Raw genomic sequence first — 23,167 nt, forward strand, 5'->3', positions numbered from 1 at the left:
TGTGGCTGAAGTGAGGGATTTCCTGCACAACAGGAGCACACAGAACCATTTGGTGCAGCAGAGGCACTCCTCCATGCCATTATCTGGTCATAGGCAGTCCTGTTTATATGTTCAGATGCAGCATCCTTGTTTTCTCTCTGAGGACTCTCAATCTCATACAGGAAGTCATGAAGCATTTCTGAAATGAGTTGTCCTCAGCTCTTGCACACATGCTTCCAGAAAAACATTTGCCAGTGCACGTGCTGCCTTGAGACTGGCCCACAGGAAGCTCTGCACCAGCCAACTGAAGCAGAAGAGACAAAAAAGTGGCTTTTTTGGTTCACTGATCAAACTGTAAAACAAGCCTATGAAAGAAAGAAAAGCTAGTTGCAGCCCAGAATAATACCGAAAAGTTTTTAGAAGAGCCATGAGGGACAGTTTTTAATCTGACTCCACCTAACCGTGGTTAGTAAGGGCAGGAAACTGCAAGTGACTATGAAATTGCAGCCAGTTACAGTTTTTGAGGACAAAAGTGAAGGGAAAGCAACATTAGAAAAGGAAATATAACTACAGGCCCATGATCTGGATGCACCAAAAGGGTACTACTAAAGCAAAAACTTCGTTCAGAAACATCTGAGAGCTCCTTAACAGAAATGCTGCCTGCAGCTCTAAACAGGCTGCCGGTTCAAAGGAGAGGTGAATGCACTCCTCAGGATAATCTTATGGAGAAGAGGCAGAGGAAGCTGCTCCCCAGGGAGGGCAGGTACCACAGCACAAGGTTTTTGTTAGCACAATTCCTCGGATGGAATCACCCTACTCCTCCCCCACATGAAAGATCAATCAGAGGCTGTCAAGAGTGCTCAAAAGAGCCCATTAAGCTTGCACTGGGTACCCACAGAGAGGAGGCCTGTGCATCCAGGGAATCCCTTTCCTGTGCTCCCTGTCACGTCCAGCCGGGGGAAACAGCAGGGAGAGGGAAAACAACGCACAGAGCAGTGAGGAATACTGGGCAAGTGCCTTGCTATCCCAAATTCATGGAGCTGGGAGCTTTCTAGAGGAGAGAACACAGCACTGGTTTGTCACTGCAGAAAGGGCAGACACAAGGCACAGACACAGCAAGATGCAGCGCAGTGGGAGCTTCCAGGAACATGTTTCAAAGGTGGGAGACAAAACTTCATTGTCCCAAGTTAGGATTTGGGTTTACCTGGTGGGACAGAAACAGCCTGTCTCAAAGCAAAGCAAAATTGCATCAAAACCTGACTTCCAACTATACCCACAGTGCACACAGTACCCTGAGGAATAAGAGACAGGACAACAATTACTATTCCTCAGTCCAACAGCGAGCAGACAAATCAACATGTAAATAACTATTCCAGCAGACACACCAGTCCCAGCTCCAGCACTCAGAATCTGCCACCCAGCTGGTGAGCACACAGGAGCTGGCCCAGAGCTGGCCTTTAGTGTCCCCTGCACTCAGAATCTGCCACCCAGCTGGTGGGCACACAGGAGCTGGCCCAGAGCTGGCCTTTAGTGTCCCCTGCACTCTGTCCCAGCTCCAGCACAGGCTGCTGTGCTGCAGGAGGGAGGTGGACACAGCGCTCACACGGCCCTGACAGGTTTATTTCCAGCTGCAGGAGGGCACCACCACAGCTGGATCAGGGCAGTGCCACAGCAGCATCTCGGGATGTGTCAGGCAGAAAGGAGAACAAGACTGCTGACACAAGTCACCCACATGCAGGATATTTGTTCATACAAGCCAATTGCAGGAGGAGATGAGAAATTTATTACCATTATTTCTACATTTGCCTGCTTGATCTTGTTGTCCTAGTTACCACAGCCCTGGTGACTAAGGCAACCAGTCTTGGCAAGTAAGACGCACAATGCAATGAGATGTAACACAAATATTTAAGATGACTCTCAAAGAGCAAAAGCAGAAACAAGTAAAAGCAATTCTGTGTCCCCAGCACCACTGCCAGTCTCCCTTCATCTTCTACCCCTCTCATCACCTCCACAGGAGTTTGAGAATGGATACTCAGGTGTGTTTGTGGTGTACCCAGGAGACCCACAGTCCTGCAAACCCAACTGAAACGTGCCAGAGCTCCCCTGCACTCCCTCCTCACGGTGAGTTAACTGTGCAGACACTCACACGGACAGTCGTCCTGTGCCCAGACTGAAGATCACAACTTGTGTTACCATTCAGCAAACAGCTCTTCTCTACCCATGTATGGTCTGCAGCGTGCAGGCTGCAGGTTCACGATGCCCTGGAGCATTTCACACGGGCATTTCAAGGCATCTCCATCCAGGAACTGAGAAACATGACACTCCTGTGGTTCCTGAGATCACTATCAGCCCTGCAACAATCCCAGTGCCTAGCACCTATCTGCTTCTCTGTTATTTTTATCAGACACATACAATACCCAGAACATCCCAGGCTCAAGGCTGTGTACAGCTAAGTCAAAAGTTACTTTAAATCAAGCACAAGACTTGGACAATATAAAGGCACTTCTGCTGTCCACAGTCCAGAGCCTCCAGCTCTAAACTCTTATGATCCAAATGCATATCAAGCCCAAAAGATAAGCACCTCTTGCTGTCATAGAACTCCAAGTACCACTTCACTAAGCTTATATTTTTCTCCCCACTTGCTGCTAAACTTCTCATAAATGGGACAAAACTACAGGATTTATATTTTAATCAAGATATCGGTTATGCAGAACCTGTAAGAGTGAAAATAAAAGCTGGAACAGCTCTTGAGAGACACTGCATGTTTAGCTTGCCCTGAACATTAAGTACACATTACTGAGCACCTCACAAGAAACAGGAAAACAGGACTATTATGCTGGGATGAGTGATCAGATTCTGAGGAGGAGAAATTTCAGTCAAGATATGCATATAATAACCCCTGATGCATCACAATAAGAAGGATGTGTTTAAAATATGATTTAAAAGGAAAAAAGATAGGTTTATCCTTCTCCAACCCTTAATTATCCCATATTAAAACTGTGTATAGCATTTAATTGATTAGGCTGCTTACCTGTTAAAAGCCAGCCACATAAAACAGGAAGGTTAATATTCTCCTTTCCCATTTTCACACCTAAAGAGACAATCACCCAGGACCTTGCAGGCATCCTCTCGAGGAGGCGTGGAGCTTCAAGAATAAAATTTGCAAGCATGTGGAGCTAGCAGTGAGTGGAGGGGATGGCTCTGGCCAGGCTGCACATTCCAGGGTGTAGGATGGAACTCCAGCCTGGAAGCATGAGGCCCTGAGGTACCCCAGAAGCTTGGAAAACTCTGCCTTCCAAGGGCTTCGCTCAGGGCCTCGTTTGAACTCCGTTCCACCCAAATGCACTTCAGAGGATGACCTCCCTTGAAGCAAGCGCTGCTTTAAAGCCATGTTTCTGCTTAAGTTATCAATGTTTTTCACTTAAAACTAAAACAGAAATAGGGTTTTCAAACCAGTCTGACCTAACACAATGGGGAACACAACAGCTTTAACTACTTTTGATCTACAGCTATGGCAGGAATAAGCAAGCAGAGGCAGCAGGGAGGCTGCAGAGAGGCTGCAGAGAGGCTGAGGCCCTCGTCCTGTGCCCAGTGGAGGGAAGGCAGGCAGGCAGCACGCTGCAGCCATCAGCTCTCTGCCCCCACCTCCTCAGAGGCTGCTCTACTGCCCAGCAGGCAAACCAGCCCCCAGCCTCCCTTCTCCACAGTGGGATGAACAACCAAGCTCATTTGGGAACCAGAGACGGGGCAGGGGCTCAAGGAAACCTCTGCAGGTTGCCACAGCAACTCCCCAAACCCACGAGACCACCACACTCAGCAAACCCCGACAGCAAAGCTCTTTGAGCAGCTGGAGGGCTGCCAGCCACCCTGTTTGCTGGCAGCAGGACTGCAGGCCTAAGCAAGACCAGCCCAGCCCAATCCTATGAATGGAAGCTCTCCAAGGGACACCAGGACAGCTGGCACGCTCTGTGAAGGCTCAGCACCAGCAGAGCCAGGCTGTGAAGGTACTGCAAGGCAGAGATTGAACTGCCACGGTGATTGATTCCCCAAGCTTCTCCATTTGAGGGAACCACACACTGGATATCCACACTTGTGAGCAGCAGAGCAGCACACATGGTGAGCAGCACAGATTGTTCTCTCTGAAAAAGCAGCCTGAGTTGCTTCAGCACCACAGGCGACAAAAACATAAAACTAGACCTACCTGAGTAATCCTCAGAACTGCTTTATAAAGGCTGACAATAATTTGAGCACAGCAGCCCTCCAGCATGTTCCAAAATCAAAGAAATAAAACTGGGCATTTTCCCTTTCCTCTTGTTCATATCCTCTCTCAAAACCTGAACTCGAGTACCTGATATTAAACTTAAGCCTCAGCCAGACAATAATGCAGTCCCTGTGGCTCACAGAATTAGCAAGGGTTAGTAGGCTTAATGTAATTGCTCTTGTCAGCCCCTCTGACTGCTTGTAACCACCACATAGGAAGATCAAATTATTCCCACAATTGCAGAGATAACCTGAAACAAGAGATTAATCTACTACTCACTTTTCTGCTGGAGTGGCTTTTGCCTCCCTCTGAAGTATTCTCATTTGACAAGCAAGTGCAGCCTCACTTTTGGTGATGCTGTGGGTGCCAAATCTCTGGAACTGAATACAGGTGAAACACAATAAACCCCAAATGTGTACATGTATCATTGACAGAGAAAACCTAAGATCTGTGGTTTAACTCTTCCTGTGAGAAAAGAGATTTAACCCAGCAATGTGAACAGCTATGAAATACAAAGGAAAAACCCAGAAGATACAGGTGACAACCAAACTCTCAGGACAGAGATCGGGCACGTGAGTATGAGGAGCTCCTGCACCAGTTACAGCCACCTCTGCTTCGAGGTTTGGTGTGTACATAAAGCACAGGGTACCTGTCTCTGGGTCTCCAGGAACAGCTCTGTTGTGTTCACACCTGTGCAGGAAGCAGCCTCCCACCTCCCCACATTAACGCTGCTTTCTCCTCAGAAGGCAGGCTGAGCCATCTCCCACACACTTGTATTATCTGCTCAAAGAAGAGCAGCTTACAGCACTGAAGCACTGGCTTTCAGACTCAAGGTCAGTTACCCCCCTGTAAAAGAAAAGGCTCAAAGGGAAGACTTCAGTCCTAGAACAAAGACTGTGCAGGTATTTGTTCACTATTCCTGGCACATTTCTGCAGGTTGCACAGCTTTTGATAGAGCTGGTATCTGAGCACTACTGATAATGTGTCCAGCACACACCCCTGACTGTGAGCTGCACTCCTGATGAAATTGTCTCTAGCAGAAGATTTCCAAGTCCTGTGAATATCCCTGCCACTCACTTGCTTTATTTGGAGCCCCAGGTGCACCAGGGCTATTTGGGCTTAAAACACCTTCGTGCACAAGGAACTCTGTAACAGCTTCAAACACAATGAGAAAGGATGATTTCCTACACATGCACACACTGTAGCAATGTCCTTGGGAATCCCTACACTTCAGTGCAACTCCACTGTGCTTTGGAGCTTTTGGAAGATCCTTTTAGAGACACATTTCCATCTCTGCAGAGAATTTCCCTCAAGGAATCACCTGGAAAATGTACAAAGGAAGAGAACACCTGATAACATCCCCATTAGAACCAGCACTCAGTGAGAAATGCCTTATTCTACTCAGTTATCCATGTAAATCACTGTTAATTGAAACCAGCACAAAACAAAATCTAAAAAGACACATCATCAAAGGAAACACATTAACCAAAGGAAAAAAAAAAGTGAAGAAATAAAGAGGAGGGTTTAATGAGTTTACACTAAGTCAGAACGACCTTTTCCTTGTACCACTGCCTTTCTCCCAGAGACAAAACACCATGGCTCTGTTTTAGGGACCTTGTGCTACAGGCTGTGCCCATCAGGGAGCACACAAAGGGCAGCATCAAGCAGACCTCTCTGGGTGACCTTCCTGCCCATAACCAGGTTCCCCCAGGAGCCCCACAGGAGCCTGGAGAGTTCCCTGCCAGACTCATCGTCAGGCCCCTGTCACAGATGCTCACAGAAATCGAGCACATCCCCCTTGTTTGGAAACACTGACAATCCCTCTCAGAGGCTGCAGGCAGAGAAGCTGGAGAACCGAGCCCCCTGCCAGAAGCAGTGCCGTATCCTTCAGTGCCTGTGGTTCCCAGCACCACTGTGTGTTTGAGCACATGATGCACTGACTCAGCCTGCTCACCAGCAAAGAACGAGCCCAAAAATCAACGAGCTGTTTCCTTCCAGGCCAGCACTGAGCCAGCTCGTCACACAGTCAGGCATGTGCTGGAACTGGTGCCAGTCCAGAGCCGCCGATTTACGCCAGTCCAGGTGCCCCTGCTGAGCGTAAGCAGAGAGGGCTGGAACCGGGCCTGAGAACGGAATCAAGCTCTCCCACCTTCTTTGGGAACAGCCCAATGAAGGCATGCATCACCCACAGGAAGCCCTTGCAATGCCAGCCACAGGTATCACCCAGCAGCCCAGCAGAAAGGCATGCAGCTCGGGGACATGCCAGCTGAGATAAGACACAGCCATTACCCACTCTGGGGTGCCGGCCACCTTCCTCTCCCTCAGCACACCACAGTTCTGTTGGCTTGCTTTGAGCACTTTAATTTCACTTGTTTTGTCCTGTGTTGAATCCTGCACAGATTCCTACTGTCAGCGCTGGCTGTGCGGTGCTGGGAGCTCACACAACAGCTTTGGTCACACGTCCTACTGCCTGTACTGCAGCCCCTGAAAGGTTCCAATACAAATCATGCTCTCTGGGAAAAAAATTCAACAAGTTCACATTTAAAAGATGTTTATGAGAAAACCATGCAGTGTCAGAGTGTAATATGTAAGCCTCCAAACCTCAGCATGTAAGACCTCCCATTGGTGTTTCTTCTGTATTTTTTTTTAAGATTAGGAGGGCCACACGTCCTTTAGGTCTGTCTGGCCTGACCTCCTGTAGAGCACAGACAAACAACATATCTGCTCAGGCAAGGAAGAAATGGCAACACACCAAAAACCGGCTGAGAAATGGTTCATCTTTTATCAGCGAGCAACAAAACTTGGGCTGGCGTCAAGCCATCTCTGAAATTTATCCTCTGTTCTGTGATGTATGCCCACAGAACAAAAAAGGCAACACAGCTGAAAAAGCACCCCAGATATTAGATGCAATTCCTTGTAACAGACAAAGCAGCAGCCCGATTCCAGGAGTAATTCCTCCAGCAACGCAGTGTCCAGTATTGATCCATGGAAGCTGAATTCAACACTGAAGTTGAACAATTTAGGAGTCATTGTTGCCTTAAACAGCACCAAAATCTCTACACTTAGAAACAATTATAACTTTTCGGAGAGCTCTGATTCCCATCCCGCACTGACACAACCAGGGAGTGACAGCAAGTTCTTCAGAAATGGGGACAGTTCTCACAGAACCACAGACTGGCCTGGCTTGGAGGAGACCCTAAAGATGGTCCCATTCCAACTCCCTGCCAGGAGCAGGCACACCTTCCACTGGAGCAGGCTGCTCAAAGCCCCACTCAGCCTAGCCTTGAGCTCTTCCAGGGACAGGGGATCCACAGCTTCTCTGGGAAACCTGTGCCAGGGCTGTTCACCCTCAGTGAACAATTTTGAGTTTTGACAAGTTGGAGAAGTTTAGGTTGTCCTATGTGGAGTCAGGAGTTGGACTTGATGATCCTCATGGATCCCTTTCAGCTCAGGGGACTCTGTGATATTTGAGCTGTAAATATCTGAACACACTCCCCTAACACCTGAAGCACGTGGACCAACAATCTCACAAAGTGACATCAGAGCATCTGTAGGATTTGCCCCACACAACAGTCAGCCAAACTTTCAGGCAACTTCCAGAAAGGGTGAAGACAGCTTTTCTTTTCTCCATGTGCCCATGGAAGAAGCAACTGAGAGGAAGTGGCTTGAGAAAACTTGCGTTTTCTTCTCTAAGAAATAACATTTATAATTACCTAGCCCTCCAGAAGCCTCTCCAGTCGGAGATAATTACTTTAGTAGCTACTTCACAGATAGTCTGCATGCTCTTCCCACCTCTTCTGGGAAAAAAAAGGAGGAAGGACAGAACACTGCAAGATCCCTGCTGGCAGGGAGGAGTGAAGGTGAGGGGTGTTCATCCCCAGCACCATTGCCTGGAAAGTTGGCATTCCTGCCCACCTACCCACTGACTGACAGCTGCCTTGGAAAATCCTGCAAAGCTGGCAGATTGTCTCCTCCCTACCAAAAACACACTAAAGCAGATCCATAGAAGAGAAGATGGAAGTCAGCTACCATGGCTGAAGAGATGGAAAGCACAGCATCCTTGCAGTAGCCACATTTGGATTTCCATCACAGCTTCTTTTTGCCCTCTGGCAGCTCCTACCTCTAGGGAGCCCCAAAAAGGAGATGCTCTTCTACAAAGGGGCAGCTCCTCAGCATCCGTGCCACATTACTCCATTCTCCTTTGGACTGGTGAGAAAACCAACTCAAAAGACAGGAAACAATACTACCAACTAATCCCCTGCTAGGGCTGTCAGCTGCTGGGAGTTAGTGGTGGGTTTGCACTCAAATTCAAACTAACCAGTAGCCCCCAAGGCCATTTCCAAGCACTTTCCAGGTGAACTCCCAGGGCACAGCAGAGTATTTGGCCCAACGCAGCCACACCACCTCATGCTTGCTGTAATTCTCATGTGTTACTAAACTACTCACACTGCAGATGACTGAGCAAGGCAGCGAGGCTGGAAGGCTGCCAACAGCCATTGAGAAACAGCCTGAAATGCATCTGAAAGGACAGGGGGAAACTCAGCCACACACCTCACAGTGCAGCTGTGGGCCTCAGGATTGCCCAGAGTTAGCAGCAGGATTTCACACGCAGTTTTATCACTGGAGGTAGCCCAGTAATTCACGGCATGCAGGCAGATCTGATTCTAAGGCATTTGCTCCAGGAGCACCTCATCCATTCCCTCTGGTAGCTGCAGCCACGGAGAAACACGCAGCATGTCCTGACAGAAAACTCCTTATTTTATTAGGGATCTTCCCTCAGTGCAAAATCTGCATACATCTTCAAAATTAGATCTTTATTCTTAAGGAGGAAAAAGCTGCTAGCCTTGCTATTCAGATGATGACGATCCTCCAAAGCACAACCTCTGCAGGCAAAGTAAAAAGAAAACAAAGCCTGCCTTTAATAATCACAAAGCTTTACAAGAAACCTCCTACTATCTCTGCAACAGAAAGCACATGCCAAATTCTGCAGGGGCAGGGAAGACAGGCAAGGAAGAAATACTGCTTTGGGTAGGTCCTAGGGAACTCTAAACACCTTTGTTCTCAGGGATGTCCACAGGGAGGAACAGGATTTTTCCTAGTTCCTGATATCTCAAGGGCTTATATTAGAGAAGAAAAAACAAACCATATTTAGGGCCTGTTTGCTGTATACCTGCGTACATACTGTAAGAGAATTTATCAGGTTCACTGCCCAAAGCAAAGCCGGTGTAAATCAAGAAGAAAGGAAGCATTCAGCTCAGGTGGATTTGCTCTTAGTTTATCTTCCATTTGGGCAACTGAATTACAGTGAAAGAGCGTGGTGAAACTCAGCACAAACAACAAATCAATGTGCTTCAGTCTGTAAATCTTAAGACAACATGTCAAAACCAAACTCAGGGAGTCTGGGACTGGCAATGGCTGCACTTGGGCAGTGTCAACTGCAGCGCAGCACAAGATTGAAAAGCTCTTTTGAATCAGTGTACGAAACCTCTTACAGCTTCCCAAGCCCAAAAAATCCCTCTGCTATCTTGTTTCACTGGCCTGGCCATTCCACTACCAGGCAGTTGCCACCCAAACCCCCTGTGATCAGCAGACCATGTGACCAAACCACGGGCACTTTGTTCAGGAGCTGCTTCTCCTCCCAAACGTGCAGGCGGGCCATGCACAAAAACCAACGTCACCAAGCCCAGAACAGACTCTTCCTATCAACATCCCTTTTATCTAATCCTAAATGTTAAGGCTTAATCCTTACAAATATTTCCATCATAGCTGGAAAGCAGGAAATCTCAAGGTAATACAAAACCTGAAAACATGAAGGGAAGAAAACCAGCAAGTGCAAAACATGGCTGGCTTGGACTCAGCCTCTCCCATCCTTTATACAATCTACATGTTGCAGGATACAGTAAAAACTTCAGAACGCTGATAACCAGGGAAATAATAAGTAAATGACACAGGTTTGAGTCCCTACTGTGTTGCCAATTGTCACACAGTTATACAATTCGTGACACAGTTGCAAAATGTCTCCAGTTCAATAGGACAGGAGAACAGTCCCTTCTCCCCTGACCTGCACCAGAGACACAGACACCACCAGCCTGCAACTGGCTTGCTTTAAATGGATTTATTGCTTTTCTGAAAGGTTGAGCACCTCTGTCCCAGGAGAAGGGCGGATGATGAGCAAGAGGCAGAGCCCAGGTGTAATCCAGGACAAGCACGGTGATGGAGCCAGGTACTCTGCACAGACACGTGCTTTTCAAACACTCTCTATCACCACCCCTGCACCAGGTACCATTCAGAAGCAGCAGCCGTCACTCACAACCCCATGAGCACCCCACAGGTTGCACAAGGAGCTGGCACTCCAAAGGAGTCCACAGGAACAGGGAAAAGCAGGAAGGATTGACAGTCACACCGCCACAGCTCAGATTCACAGGCCTTTTGCAGTGTGTGCATTCCCAAAGTGTCCCTGAAAGGGTGTCACTGTCACTGAGGCCCAGTGTTTGTCTCTCAGGTGTGCAGGTGTCCATGTACTTCAGCTACACGCCCAAAGAGTAACAGATGCTCCACAGAACATACTCCACTTATTTTGTGGGGATATTTCCTACTGAAAAATAAGGGAAGAGGTTGTTCTAAAGTCTTCTCTGAGGTAGCCTGAGATTATCTTTCTCAGGCCCAGAAAGAACCAAGTTATTTCCCTTTCAATAGCTTCACTTCCCATAGCCAACAAGTAAGAACCAGGACACTCAAAAGAGACATCTAGAAATCTTCCCATGGCCACCAAACCATCTCCTTTCACTTTTATTCTCTTCTCTCCTTTTTTCCATCTTCCTTCCTTCTTTCTAGGAGATTCCTTTTTTTAGCATTTGTTGTTCTACCTGCTGAGGAAGTCCCTCCATGCTGCTGTCTGCCCTTAGACAGAGAAACCATACCACACATGAATTCACCACTGCACTGTCAACAACTCAGGGATTCCTCCAGAGAGGTACCAGCAGCAAATGATTTGTTCTGGACAACAGGAACTGACTTCTGAAATGTCACGTGCTTTACTTATACAACAAAATGTATAATTAGTGCTGGCAAAACCCTGTGTACCTCTAACTTCCTCTCCATAATCTCCTTTGGAGCACGGTGATGTCACCAGGAAGATGTTCTGTAACCTGGATAGCTGAGGCTGTGAGCATCCTGGGCCAGAACTACACTGAACACTCCCAACCTCGATGCAAACTTCATGTGGCTTGAAAACGCACCTGCTCTAAAGGCAGAGACCCCAGAGCTTCTCTCACACTCATTTTGCCTGGATTTGAAACCTTGATCTACATAATTTTGCATTCTTCCCAAAGAGAGTTCCAATATTGTGCACGTCTCACAGTCAAGTCTCCTTGAAAAGTCATTTACTCTCACAGCATTAGAAAAAAATTAGGCTGTAATTAAGCAGAGTTATTAATCTTTTGTCCCTTGGGACCTGAAACCTATTCATATTCATGTCAACAGGAGTGTTTGCTGCTACAATCAGGACTGCACACAAGGTAAGTGCCTCATCACTTCTCAGAAGAGAAAAGAACCTTCTGGGGGCCAACACTTATTCTGCCTGCTGTGTTCGGCTGGGATGCTGACCACTCCTGCCAGCCCCTCACCAACCATTCTGCATTTCTGCAGCTCACCAAAAACACCATTATTGCCTTGTCACAGGCACAAGCTGCCACAGTCTGCAGCCGGTTTCCTCCCTAACCTCACAGCTCTGCCAGCCACCCAGAGGAGAAATAACCACGGCTGCTACCAGAAGTGGTCTTTGGAAAACGCTTTTCAAGATTCCTCTTCTCAAGAGCACAGAACTACCAGGATCTGATAAAAGCTTCAAACTTCCCCCAAAAGACACTTAGATCTGCAAAGGAGGCCACTCCTTACCTAGACAGGACTCAAATTTTGGGGCGAGCTGTTTTCATGCTCCTTGGACAAACTCCAAGTGCTCAGTGTAGAGCCTCATCACAGTTTCTTCAGGCCAAGGCAAGGGGAGGTTCAATGATTTTCCTTACAGACACCACATCCCCGCCTGCAAGGGTATGAAACCAAGATTTCTGTGTTCTAAGTGGGATCCAACAGTGTGAGGATTAAAGTATTGCTGTAACTGGATTGCTTCCTGTAGTCACAAACAATAATCAGGTTAAGAGATTTCCTTTCCCTCCTCTCGGCTAGGCTGAGAGTAGGCAGAAGTTACAAGGCAAGTGGGCGGCTCTTAAACCGTTCCTATTCCCATTGTTTGAGAGGGGTGCTCAGGGTTGTTAATTTTGCCTCCCACTCGCTGGTTTAAAGGCACGTTTACCTATGCAGGGAGCAAGTGCACCTTGCTGCACAAACCATGAATGAAACAGGCTCCTCGAAACCAATCTCTCAGCTCTGCATCCTTTCACACCACAAACCCACACAGATGCATCACTGGGGAAAACACAGCTGAAACGGCTGTGCCTGAAAACGCACCACTCTCTCCCACCCCTTCCCTGCACTTGGATCAGCTTTCTCCAGGCTGCCTTCTCTCCTCCTTTCCCCCTCCTGATTCTCAGTACCAGCCCACTCAAACAAAGTTACCTCCAGAGCACACCCAGCCAGCAAACAGGGGATTGGAACACAGCCAAGCTCACCACCACAGGGGACCCAACAGGACCCCCTTTAGCCACAGATTTCTGTGAAATACGGATCCTGGAGGCACTTGCTCTTGACAAGACAGCACAAAACTGGGCAAATAGATCAGAAATTGAGAGAGCTGGACAGACATTGTGTAGTTTCCTAGCAGATTCCTGTGTGAGGCTACAACTCATTGGCTGTGTTGCTGACAACACCCAAATATTTGGGAAGAAGTGACAAGAAATAAAAGGGAAAATTAACCGAGGACAAACCATACCAAGTAACTGTTGCCCCGGCGTGTGCACAGGAGAGTTGCAGTGACATAACCACATTTCCTGGGCCCCACTACAGCAAGACTTCATTGCTCTTAGAATGAAGCAATTTAGATCTGGATTCAGGCAGAGCCAGATTTAGTTTGTCACTGCCACTTTTGAACTGCTGGATGAATCACTTGACCTCTGCTTCCCCCTCACCCACGTTTATCCAAACCAGGGAGTCAAACCCCCACAAAACAAGCAACATTTCACTGCAGCACACCATGCAGCATCCACCACAACAGGATATGAGGCTGTGCCGCAGCCTCCTGGCATGTCCTGTCACACCAGCTGAATTCCAGATGATAAGGACACTGTCTAGGAGCATCTCCTGAGGATGCATCAGGATCTGCCCAAGCTACCCAGCACAGCACTCTACCCAGCCTCTCTCACATGCCACTGCAGGCTATATGGATACTCACTGCCTCCACCAGCAGCAGTGTCTTTTCTCAGCACCAAGAGCCCTTACACCCTCAGCAGGAACTCCAGATGATTTCCACACGCTGCTCCCCACGCCTTAGTCTAGACTCCACCAGCTCCCAGGGGATTCCCATCTGGCAGAGCGGGCAGCAAGGCAAACTCTGCCAGTGCTCCCCTCTCAGGTGATTTCTCTCCACAGTCACTCTGTCACAGGCCAGAAAGAAAGACAGAAATAGATAGAAAATCTATCACATGCAACACTGTGGCATGGAACAGCTGGGAACAAAGCAGGGAAAACAGGGACATGACTCATGGCTGTGGCTTCAGCGAGGGAAAGGGACACTTCAACTGCAAGGGCAAGCAACTTCAGGATCTGAACCTAAGCCTCACTTCACTGTCCAAACCACAGGGTCATCCTTCTGGCTTTATTTTCAAACTTCTACTTGTTTAACAAAGAGCACATGACCAAATTCATTGCTGATCCATCACAGCCTCCCTAGAAACCTTAAAAAGAGCTTGCTAACCAATCCACAGGGCAGTGGTAAAATGCAGCAGTCAACTTTTAAAATTATTTTTCCTAGATAATAGAAGGAGGAAACATCCCATCTTTACTTGGTCACTGCTTTACTCAAAGTCACTGTGTTAAAACTCCCATTTTTTCACCGGAGGACTACCCAAAAGCCATCTCAGGACAGACAGGAAACAGTGGCAGTCCGCAGCAGCACACTGATCCTCTCTCACTTTGGCCATGCTGAAATCAGGCATCAGCAATAGCACGGCTAATGTCATGGAATTTTCTTTGCAAATAGAACAGATTTTGAAATTTTCTGTCTCCATATGCAGCAGAACTGCTCACCAGCTGTCCCCAAATCTGAGGCTGCTCTAACAAAAGCTGCTGCAGTGCCAGCTTCAGGGAGAGCAGCAGTCAAAGGCAAGGTGCAGGCGCAGCACCCCTGCTTGCAGCCTCCACAGCTGGAGCAGCCTGTCAGGCACCTGCTGCTGAGCAGCTCCTGTCTCCAGGCTAAAATAAAACGCGTTAATGAGGTAACCACGGCAAAGCCGTGATTGCAGAAACACCCCTTGCAGCCTTTCCTGCAGAAAGGAAAGCACGGTGCTGAAGACAGTGACAAGTGCCTTTGAACCAAGTGCGAAAGTGCTAATGGGGCTGCAGAACAGACCGCATTCTCACACTCAACACCTGGCAGCGTTTACCGGGATACACCTCCCAGCCTGCTGCGCCAAGCTGGGGAGAGTGCTGAAAGGAGGTCAGGGATAGGTCACTGAGCCACACCAACTCCTTCCACTACCCAGAGCGTCCTGGTAAAGATCTACACACACACACACTGGCAAGAAGCCATCATGTGCCACACAGCAGTCTCCCTAAAGCACAGCTAACCAGTTTCCTACTAATGCTTAATGTAGAGTTCACATTTCCCTGCAGCTTGCTGCTCCTGAAGTGGCACGGACATTAGACTGTCATCCCATCCACTTCCTCTGCTTTATCTGGAGCTGGCACGCATCTCAGATTGAATCCCTGCAGGCTCAGGAACACTACACCGTGCTTAGGTTACACCTGGAACAGCTCAGGGGAGGGACTGCAGTGATACAAGCCCATGAGAGAGTGTCAAACCGCCATGGTCATCCATTACTGAGGCTACTTCAGAAAACTAAGAAAAAAAATTACATTTAAAAAAAACTTCCATTCCAAGGAGCTGCACAGTTAAGATGCTTCACTCAAAAGAATGATTCTTGGTGTTTGTCGAGACAGCCACAACACTCAGAGTGCTTCAGTAAAACTTCAGAAGGCTTTAACTATCAGTACCTCGTTATCTAGAAGTCTCTCATACCTTTTCTGTGTTGCAATCCCTGGGCAGCTCCACACAGCCCGGGCTCTTCCTCACCTTCCCTTCTGCAGTTCCAGCTCTCTCCTTGCTGTCCCCAGCACGGCCACCTAACCCTGTCTGTCCCTCACAACCACCTCCTGTCCCTCTCTCATCACAGCACGGCCAGCAGACTCTCCCCCACCAAACTCCTCTGTATCACCCCAGGGCTGGGAGGGCAGGGCTGTTCCCACTCTTGGCTAATTAACACAACTGCAGTTCAGCAAGGGCAGGATTGTCCTCAGCACCTTCTCTGTCTGTGTCCCCACATTTCCTACCAAAGCTGGCAGATTTGCTCTTGGGCTTTTCCACAACACCAGCTGTTAATATCCAGTGCCTGCACAATGCAGTTTTCTGCTCAGATCCTTGTGGGTGGAGCAGGGGCCTGAAACAAGGCTGACTTGTCCATACTTTCACAAATCTGTACAGCAACAGATAAAATAAAATCACCCCCAAATAATATTAACATTTCAGCAAGACACAGATGAGATGAACTGAGTAAAAATGCAGAGCAATGGGAATGTTGTCCTCTTGTCTGACTGGAGGTTAAGGAACATAAGAGGCAGGGGAATAAAAGCTTGAAATGTCAAGGGACTTGACAAACATCAAGGAAAAATTTAATAAATTACTCATACACACAGCAGGTGAAATCCAGATGGGACAGCCAGAGTCTGCTTCTGACAAAGGAGCACACGGGAAAGGAATGAACGCCTGGAACAAGCAGCCTTGAGCACAAGGCATGAGAGAACTGAAAGAAATGTCCACTCCTGGGACTGTATTTCAGGGTTGCACACAGAAAGTTCACAAAGTCTAGAAGAAGGAAAACACTGATATTCATTAACGGTGAAAAACTGTAAAATCCATTAAAAAACAACCCAAGCAGATCAAGAACATAGTTCAGCTGGAAAACACAAGCCATACAAGATGTGGTTGTTACAGCTTCACAAGTTATAGTCTTTAAATTATGAGAAAAAAATCAAACTGCTTTGAGAAGGGAGGAATTAAGACTCGGACTGAAATTTTGTTCAATTATAGGTATGCAAGTCAAGATATAAGCAAGAAAAAAAACGTGATAAATGTCAAAAGTGTCAGCAGGCATGTGCAGGGTTTTGAGGGAAAGGAGCAACGAGAAAAGTGAATGTATTGGTAAGGCAGAAGATAAACTACAACAAGACAGCTGAAGGAACGTGGAGGGCAATGCTAAATACACAGGAGCTCTTCTAAAAGTATATAAATAATGTAAATCTAAATGGCACTAATCTAAATAATACGGATTCAGAGACACTGCTTGAATTATTACTGAAAATGAAACAGCAGAAGAATCAATGAGAGGCTTTGCATGAGCAGGATCCTTTCCCCTGGCAGGGAAAGCTACTAAAGAACAGGAAAAGAGTAGCAGAGTCCTTAGCACGGAGTCACTCTTATTTCAACCCTGCTACACCTAACTGTTGGCAGCTTTCAGTTTTGGAAAATGGAACTAAAGATGTGAGTTCTGCTGTCGTCCTGAACTGCCTACACTGATAAGAATTTATCACATATGCAGAAAACCAGTTAAAAATGCATAGCTGGGCATGGAATCTGGACATTTTTTGTCCAGGAGATGGTCCCACATGCACTGGCTTGGGCTCTCATGCTACTTAAATATGTTCACACTGAAGAATAAGAAACACGATGAGAAATGGAGGTTTAAAAATCGGCATGGGCAGGTAAATAAGGAGAATACAGAACAAAGGACAACAGGAGTTCTAATTTACTAAGCAGAATGCCTCACTGAATTAGACCATGATACAGAGAAACAGGGCATGAGAGATGGCAGTGGGCAGCACTATAAAGGAGAGGCCATTGCCACAGGCCAGCAGAAAATGCCAGCACAGTTTCGGGCTGTGTGCACTGAGAGCAGGGAGTGGTCTCTGTAAGCACAGCTGCAATGTGCTCAGGCACCTGAAATATCACATCTCTCCTCCCAGCACTCTGCAATGAGTGCACTGAAGCATCCAAACAAAGCCTCGTTTATCTGAGAGACTTCCAGCTACAAGAGCAGTAGCACTGGAGCTGTCTGCTTCCCCAGAGGCAGAGAAGTTCCTGCTGCCACATCCCACACACAGGAGTAAGACACTCTCACTTCTTGTTTCCCAAAACAGTACTCACCAGCCTTGATGTAGTTAAAAAAAAACCCAAACAAACCACCACAGAAGCACAGCTTCCCCATCAGCTGGGACGCTGCAGGCTTGGACCAGATGATAACACAAGGTATTTGGAAAACAGCTCTGTCCATATGCTCACCTGGCATGCTATAAAATGCATTATGTTTTTTACCTCTGCCTCTTTTTTGGAAACAACTTTTAAAGCTGACAGGAGCCACAGCTTCCAACCTAGAATCATTTCACATTCAAACAATGACACGAAAGCATCGGCACAGAGTTAACCACAGAGTGGATCACCAGGGGAACCCTGTGAGCTGTTGGTGCTCAGCAATGTGTTCTTTTGGCAGAATAAAGGTCTGGGGACTGTGATCCCAGAGAAGGGTGAGCTGTACACAAACGACCTGAGGACGCCAGAGGAAGCAGAACGTGCACTCGTGGTGTCCTAACACAGAAAGAACAATGCAACATTTCTGGTAAGTCATCAGACAACTGTTGCAACACAGCCTGGTACTGAACGAAGCACTGGAAAACAAGGCTAGGATGCAGCACGACAGGTCCTTCAAATAAAATTAAACCCTCGGGGAAGGCACTACTAACGTTTTGCAAGGAGCACAACCCCCATCAATCACTTTAGCAGGGCACACTTGTCCCAAGCTCTGCTCAATTATTGTATGCTCAGAAGGAAAACAGAACCCTGCCAGAGAAGAAATCCCAAACATGGTCCACTGCCACAGAGATAGTGGACAACACATGAGACATATTGTGCTGCAGGCCTATAGCCAAGCCCACAATATTAATAATAACACAATCTGATGGCTGTTTAGAACACTTTGTTTTCTATATAGGACTGAAAGGAAATCATAATTCAAACATGGCATATCACCAGCTATAAGAGATGTTTCCCTACAAGAAACTGTGGCCTCTCCCAAGCGCTCTGGGTCTGAAGCTACACCAGTTTTTCACAGCGTCACAGTATCTTCCGAAGGAGCAATCTGGAATCATTTAACATTCCCAGAGGTGCAACTCTGTAGCCTATCCAAACAGAACAGATTTCGCTGAGGTTGGAAGTTTACCGTGAAAATGTCTGATTTACCCAGGAAACCACTCCAGAACATCTCAGGCACATAAATAGGTATTATTCCAGCTGGAATAGGCATTTCTTAAGGGAGCGCCCAGCCCAGACTCCTCATTGCCATGAAACTCTGAGGGGTTGTGGAAAGGACGGGCAGTGCTGTGTGCTGAGAGAAGGCAGCCCCCTGAGCCCCGGCACGCTGCTGTGCCGGAGGGGAGCATGTTCACTGCCACTGGAAGGATTCCTGCAGGCAAAGGGAAGCACCAACCACACCTGCACACGTGGAGTGCCAACCTGCTCTCCAGGAGCTGGCAGGGGATGGACACTGCTGCCCAAACAGGAGAACTGGGCTGCAGAGCAAGAGCGTTCACCCCACGCAGCCTCACAGGATCACCCCAGCCGGCACCTTTGGGTATTTCCAGCTGTACCTGCAACAGCTGCTCTCGTTCCAAAAAGAAACTCATTAGGCTGCACCTTTCCAAAACAAACGTCTGCAAGCTATAGTGGCAGAGAATTCAGAGCACCTTCTGGAATGCAATATCCTGAAGGTGCGCACACACAGGCTCACAAAGCGAGCCCCAAACACACGCGCTTCCCTCAGTCAGTGCTTTTCTGACTCCCATAGGCAGGAGACACTGTGTTCGAGCACACTGTGTGGGCGGCAGCAAGGCTTGGAACGTTTCCTCATGCATTGTACTGAGATCCAAGGTATTGGGGATGAAATGCAGCGTGTTTGAATCCTTGCACTGCCATTCACAGCATAACCTGCACGGAGAGAATCTGCCTTTGCAGCCTGACCTCAGCAACACTGACGCAGCAACCAAAACACAGCTTGCATCTCTCACCTCTAACTAGAAATGTGATTACTTATCACTGAAACAATATCCACACAACACTGAACACGGTAGCTGTGTCATGGAAAAAGTGAACGCAATCACACAATCTTATCTTGTTTCCTAATTAAGAACTCACATTTATGGACTCTCAGATGGTAAAAGAAAAAAATGAAAAGAGCAGTCCCATTAAAAGAGGTGGAAAACACCACTATGTGCAAATAACAAGACCTCGAGCATGTTTGCACAAAGTCCTTTGACACATTTTTCCCAACCTACTGCCTGACCAACACACGAAACAATGGAAACACGGTAAGACATTACCTTGATGAAAATGGACATTTTACCTTGGCAAAGCTCTGATCACCTCTGGCAGGCTCTACACAGCTATAACCTGCTCCTGCCCCTAAGGGGACTTACTGGCAAGGCATCTCAATAAAGACACTCCCACCTCAGAGCACTGCCATAGACTTTTACTAATGTAGCTACGAGTAGAAGTTAAGGCTGATTGATGGACTAATTCAGCCAAAGTGTGCTTCACATCCTGCATCATGAATTAATCAGGTTTGCTTTCCTTCTAAGGCACTGTGATGGGAAGCTAATCATTCCAAGCCAATGGATAGCCCCACTGAGGCATTTTGTGTAGTTTCCAGTTGTTTACCTCCTTCTGCCTCTCTGCCTAATAGCCCACTGCCCATAAAATTCAGCTCTGCCTCCCCTGGCAGCCACTTAAGCCAAAGGCAGCTGGGTCTAGGCTATGCTCAGTCAGTTCACAGGAAGGTCATCAAGAGGTTTCTCTCTCAACTAGGCGCTGCAAAGAGAAAGACCCCAGCAGAAGGGATGATACCTCCATTCAGAGAGCAAGGCAATTCCCAAAAATAAATGTGAACTTCGGGCACATGCCCGATTCAGCCAGAAAGAAAACTTCCATTGCAGGCAGCAGCTGAGCTTAGAAAGCCAAGGTTCTCCTGCAAGGCATCAGCAGTCCTACAGTCATACTACTGACCCATTCCATGCATTATATTTCCCATTAATATTCCCGTTTTTATTGGCCCAGACTCCTCCTGGTATCCTGAAGGACTGGACAACCCCTCACCTGTCCTGCATTAGCAGCCCAGCACAGAGCAACCCTACACAGGTTGATCCAACCCAGTCCCACTCCTGCAGCCGCCAGAGCTGCACCTGCAGAAAGTTAAACACCTGAGAAGGGGCACAGGGACAGCCACGACTTGCAATACAGACTCTAGAAAAAGATATCATCTTCTGTAGCATTAAAACCAGTGCCAAGTTCTTCTTTCTCCAGATACGTATAAGTATCAAAAAATGCAGACTACACTTGCATTAGGGATAGAGAAGCCCTAGAGACAGAGAAGCCCAAGCATGTTACTGGCCCTGGAGGGAAATTATTTTGCCACCACTACCACCCCCAAAGCACAGGGAGACCAGAGACCGCCTGTGCTGGGCACTGGGATGGTACAGCAGAGCTCCTGCCTTGAAGAACACACCAAAACTGTACCATACACAAGCAGATCAGTAGAGAAAGAACATGGACAAGCAATAAGGCAGCCCAGGGCACAGATGCACCATTAACAGCTCAGGTTTGGGGCTTGAGCTCCCTTCAGCTTCAGTTAGCTAAGACACTGGCCTGACGGGGGCCCACCTGTGACCTGCCCACTCAGGAAAACTCGGGCTAAGCAAGACTGGAAAGCACAGAAGCACCAGTGCCACACTGGTCACTGTGGGCAGGACTTCCCCAGGCCTGCTGACTCCACAGACATGACAGCACTTCACATTACAGCCGTGGCTGTGAGGGAACAATCAGCTTCCATCAGCTTCTTCCCATCTCAGCAGATGCAGCGATTGAAGATATTCCAGAGATGATATTTCAGATCAATCTCACACAAGTTTTCCCCAGCAGCTGTGTCAGGTGGCTGCCCCCTCGGCTAATAGCAAAGAAGCTTGTGCACCTGAACGAGCATCTACACAATGCCAATGGAAATTGTCCCTGTGAGAAGACACAGGATTCACTGGGCCAAAAACCAGTTGTACAAACAATTTTGGACTGATTACACATCGCTCCTCACCCGCTGGCGCCCTGCCACCCCTGTAACCCCCCTCCACACTCCTCTATGCTCAGTCTCGCTATTCCCAGTCATTCTGCCCGTGGTCTGCCCAAAGCAGCTCCCCTCTCCCTGGCTGCTGGTGCCGTTCCATTTGTGGAGTACATGCACATCCCTCACCATCGCCGAGCCCTGTGCTCTGCGTATGCAAACTCTTCCTGCAGGAAGCTAACCTCGTCATTCTGTCCTGCTCTCCAAATTCCAGCTTGGGAGCAACCTGCCCACACACGAACAACACCTCCAGTCACTCTGAAGCTATGAAATGATCACTCGCTTCCTGCTCCACACAGCAGCCTCTGAATGTGTCATTAAAAGGTGCACAGGCTTTTAGCAGACACATGTTGCAAACTCCTTCACACCTGCTGCCTGCCCAGCCCAGCACTCCCTTGGGCACCACAATCACGGAGGCTCTCTCTCGTAGCCTGCAGTATTTTGGAATGCTTCTACTCCATCTGGCCACTCAGTCACTGAGTTTCTCCCTACAAACATACCCATCCAGCAAAGCCCTTTCACAAAGGCTGGCATCCTGCTGCCCCGCAGGAACATTTCTCCCCCCCGACTCCTCTCGAATTTTATGCCTCTAATTTTTGCGAAACACCTGAATACATCATTGCAGACAACACACCACAGCCCAGGGACTCAGGGAACCAGGGTGACTTCCTGAATCTGCCCTGTAACTCTCATGAAAGGACCTGACCAGAGTCTGGTAAGATGAGCGGGCCAAGGACACCCACCCACGTCGCTCACACATCAGGCACCTCCCGGCTCCCACACAGGTGTTGGTAGGCACATCTAGGCTGGACCAGACCTTTAACCACACACACAGTGATGACATCCACACCACCCAGCTTGTCTCCCAGCTCTGCCAGAGGCGCTGAGCTCAGCTGGCAGCACAGCGAACCCTTCCCGTTGTTCCCTGAGGTCTGGAGCGGGGATGACACGGGCCCGCGGCTGCCTGGTGGCCGCTGCCTGGCTCCAGGGGAGCGGCTGCAGGGCATCGCCGTTCCCTTCGGGGTAAAGAGGCAGCTTTCCAGAGCCCAGCCACGGCGGTACTCCACCCCCTTGTGAGGTCCACGGCCCCGCGGCACACACCCGCCAGCGGCTGCGACATGGACGCCGCGCAGCCGGGTGCCCCCTGCCCCGCCGGGGCCGCTCCCGCTGGACGCACAGCGGGGCTCGGCGCCCGGGGCTCGCTGCGCATCACCGCTGCCTCCGGCCGGGCCTGCCGCCACGGCGGAGCGCGGCCCGGCGGGGCGGGGATGCCGCGGGGGCCGCCCCCGCCCCGGCCCCGCTCGCGTCCGGCCCCGCGCGGCCCCGGCGGCGGCGCGGCTCACCTGGGCACGCAGCTCGGCGCCGAGCGGTCGATCTCCCACGTGGCGAACAGCTGCATGGGCACCGGCACCGGCGCCGGGCCGGCCACCGCCATCGCGGCCGCCGTCGCCGCGGCCCCGCCGGCCGCCGCCGGAGGCCCCGCGGCGGGGCCCGAGCCCGGCGCGCCGCCCGCCGCCGCCGCCGCCATCGCCGCCATCCCGCC

At 48.9% G+C, this 23,167-nt stretch overlaps 1 protein-coding gene across 1 annotated transcript in view; it reads right to left on the minus strand.

The window, feature by feature from the left end:
• The window catches only part of LOC134547583 (phosphofurin acidic cluster sorting protein 1-like), a 52,200-nt gene extending 29,033 nt beyond the window's left edge, over positions 1-23,167 (minus strand). The window contains exon 1 of the mRNA XM_063391709.1: positions 22,968-23,167. Coding sequence (XP_063247779.1) covers positions 22,968-23,161 — 194 coding nt within the window. The 5' untranslated portion in view covers positions 23,162-23,167. The remainder of the gene's footprint in view (positions 1-22,967) is intronic.

The sequence above is a fragment of the Prinia subflava genome, chromosome 2 (assembly GCF_021018805.1).
Source record: "Prinia subflava isolate CZ2003 ecotype Zambia chromosome 2, Cam_Psub_1.2, whole genome shotgun sequence".
Taxonomy (NCBI): Eukaryota; Metazoa; Chordata; class Aves; order Passeriformes; family Cisticolidae; genus Prinia; species Prinia subflava.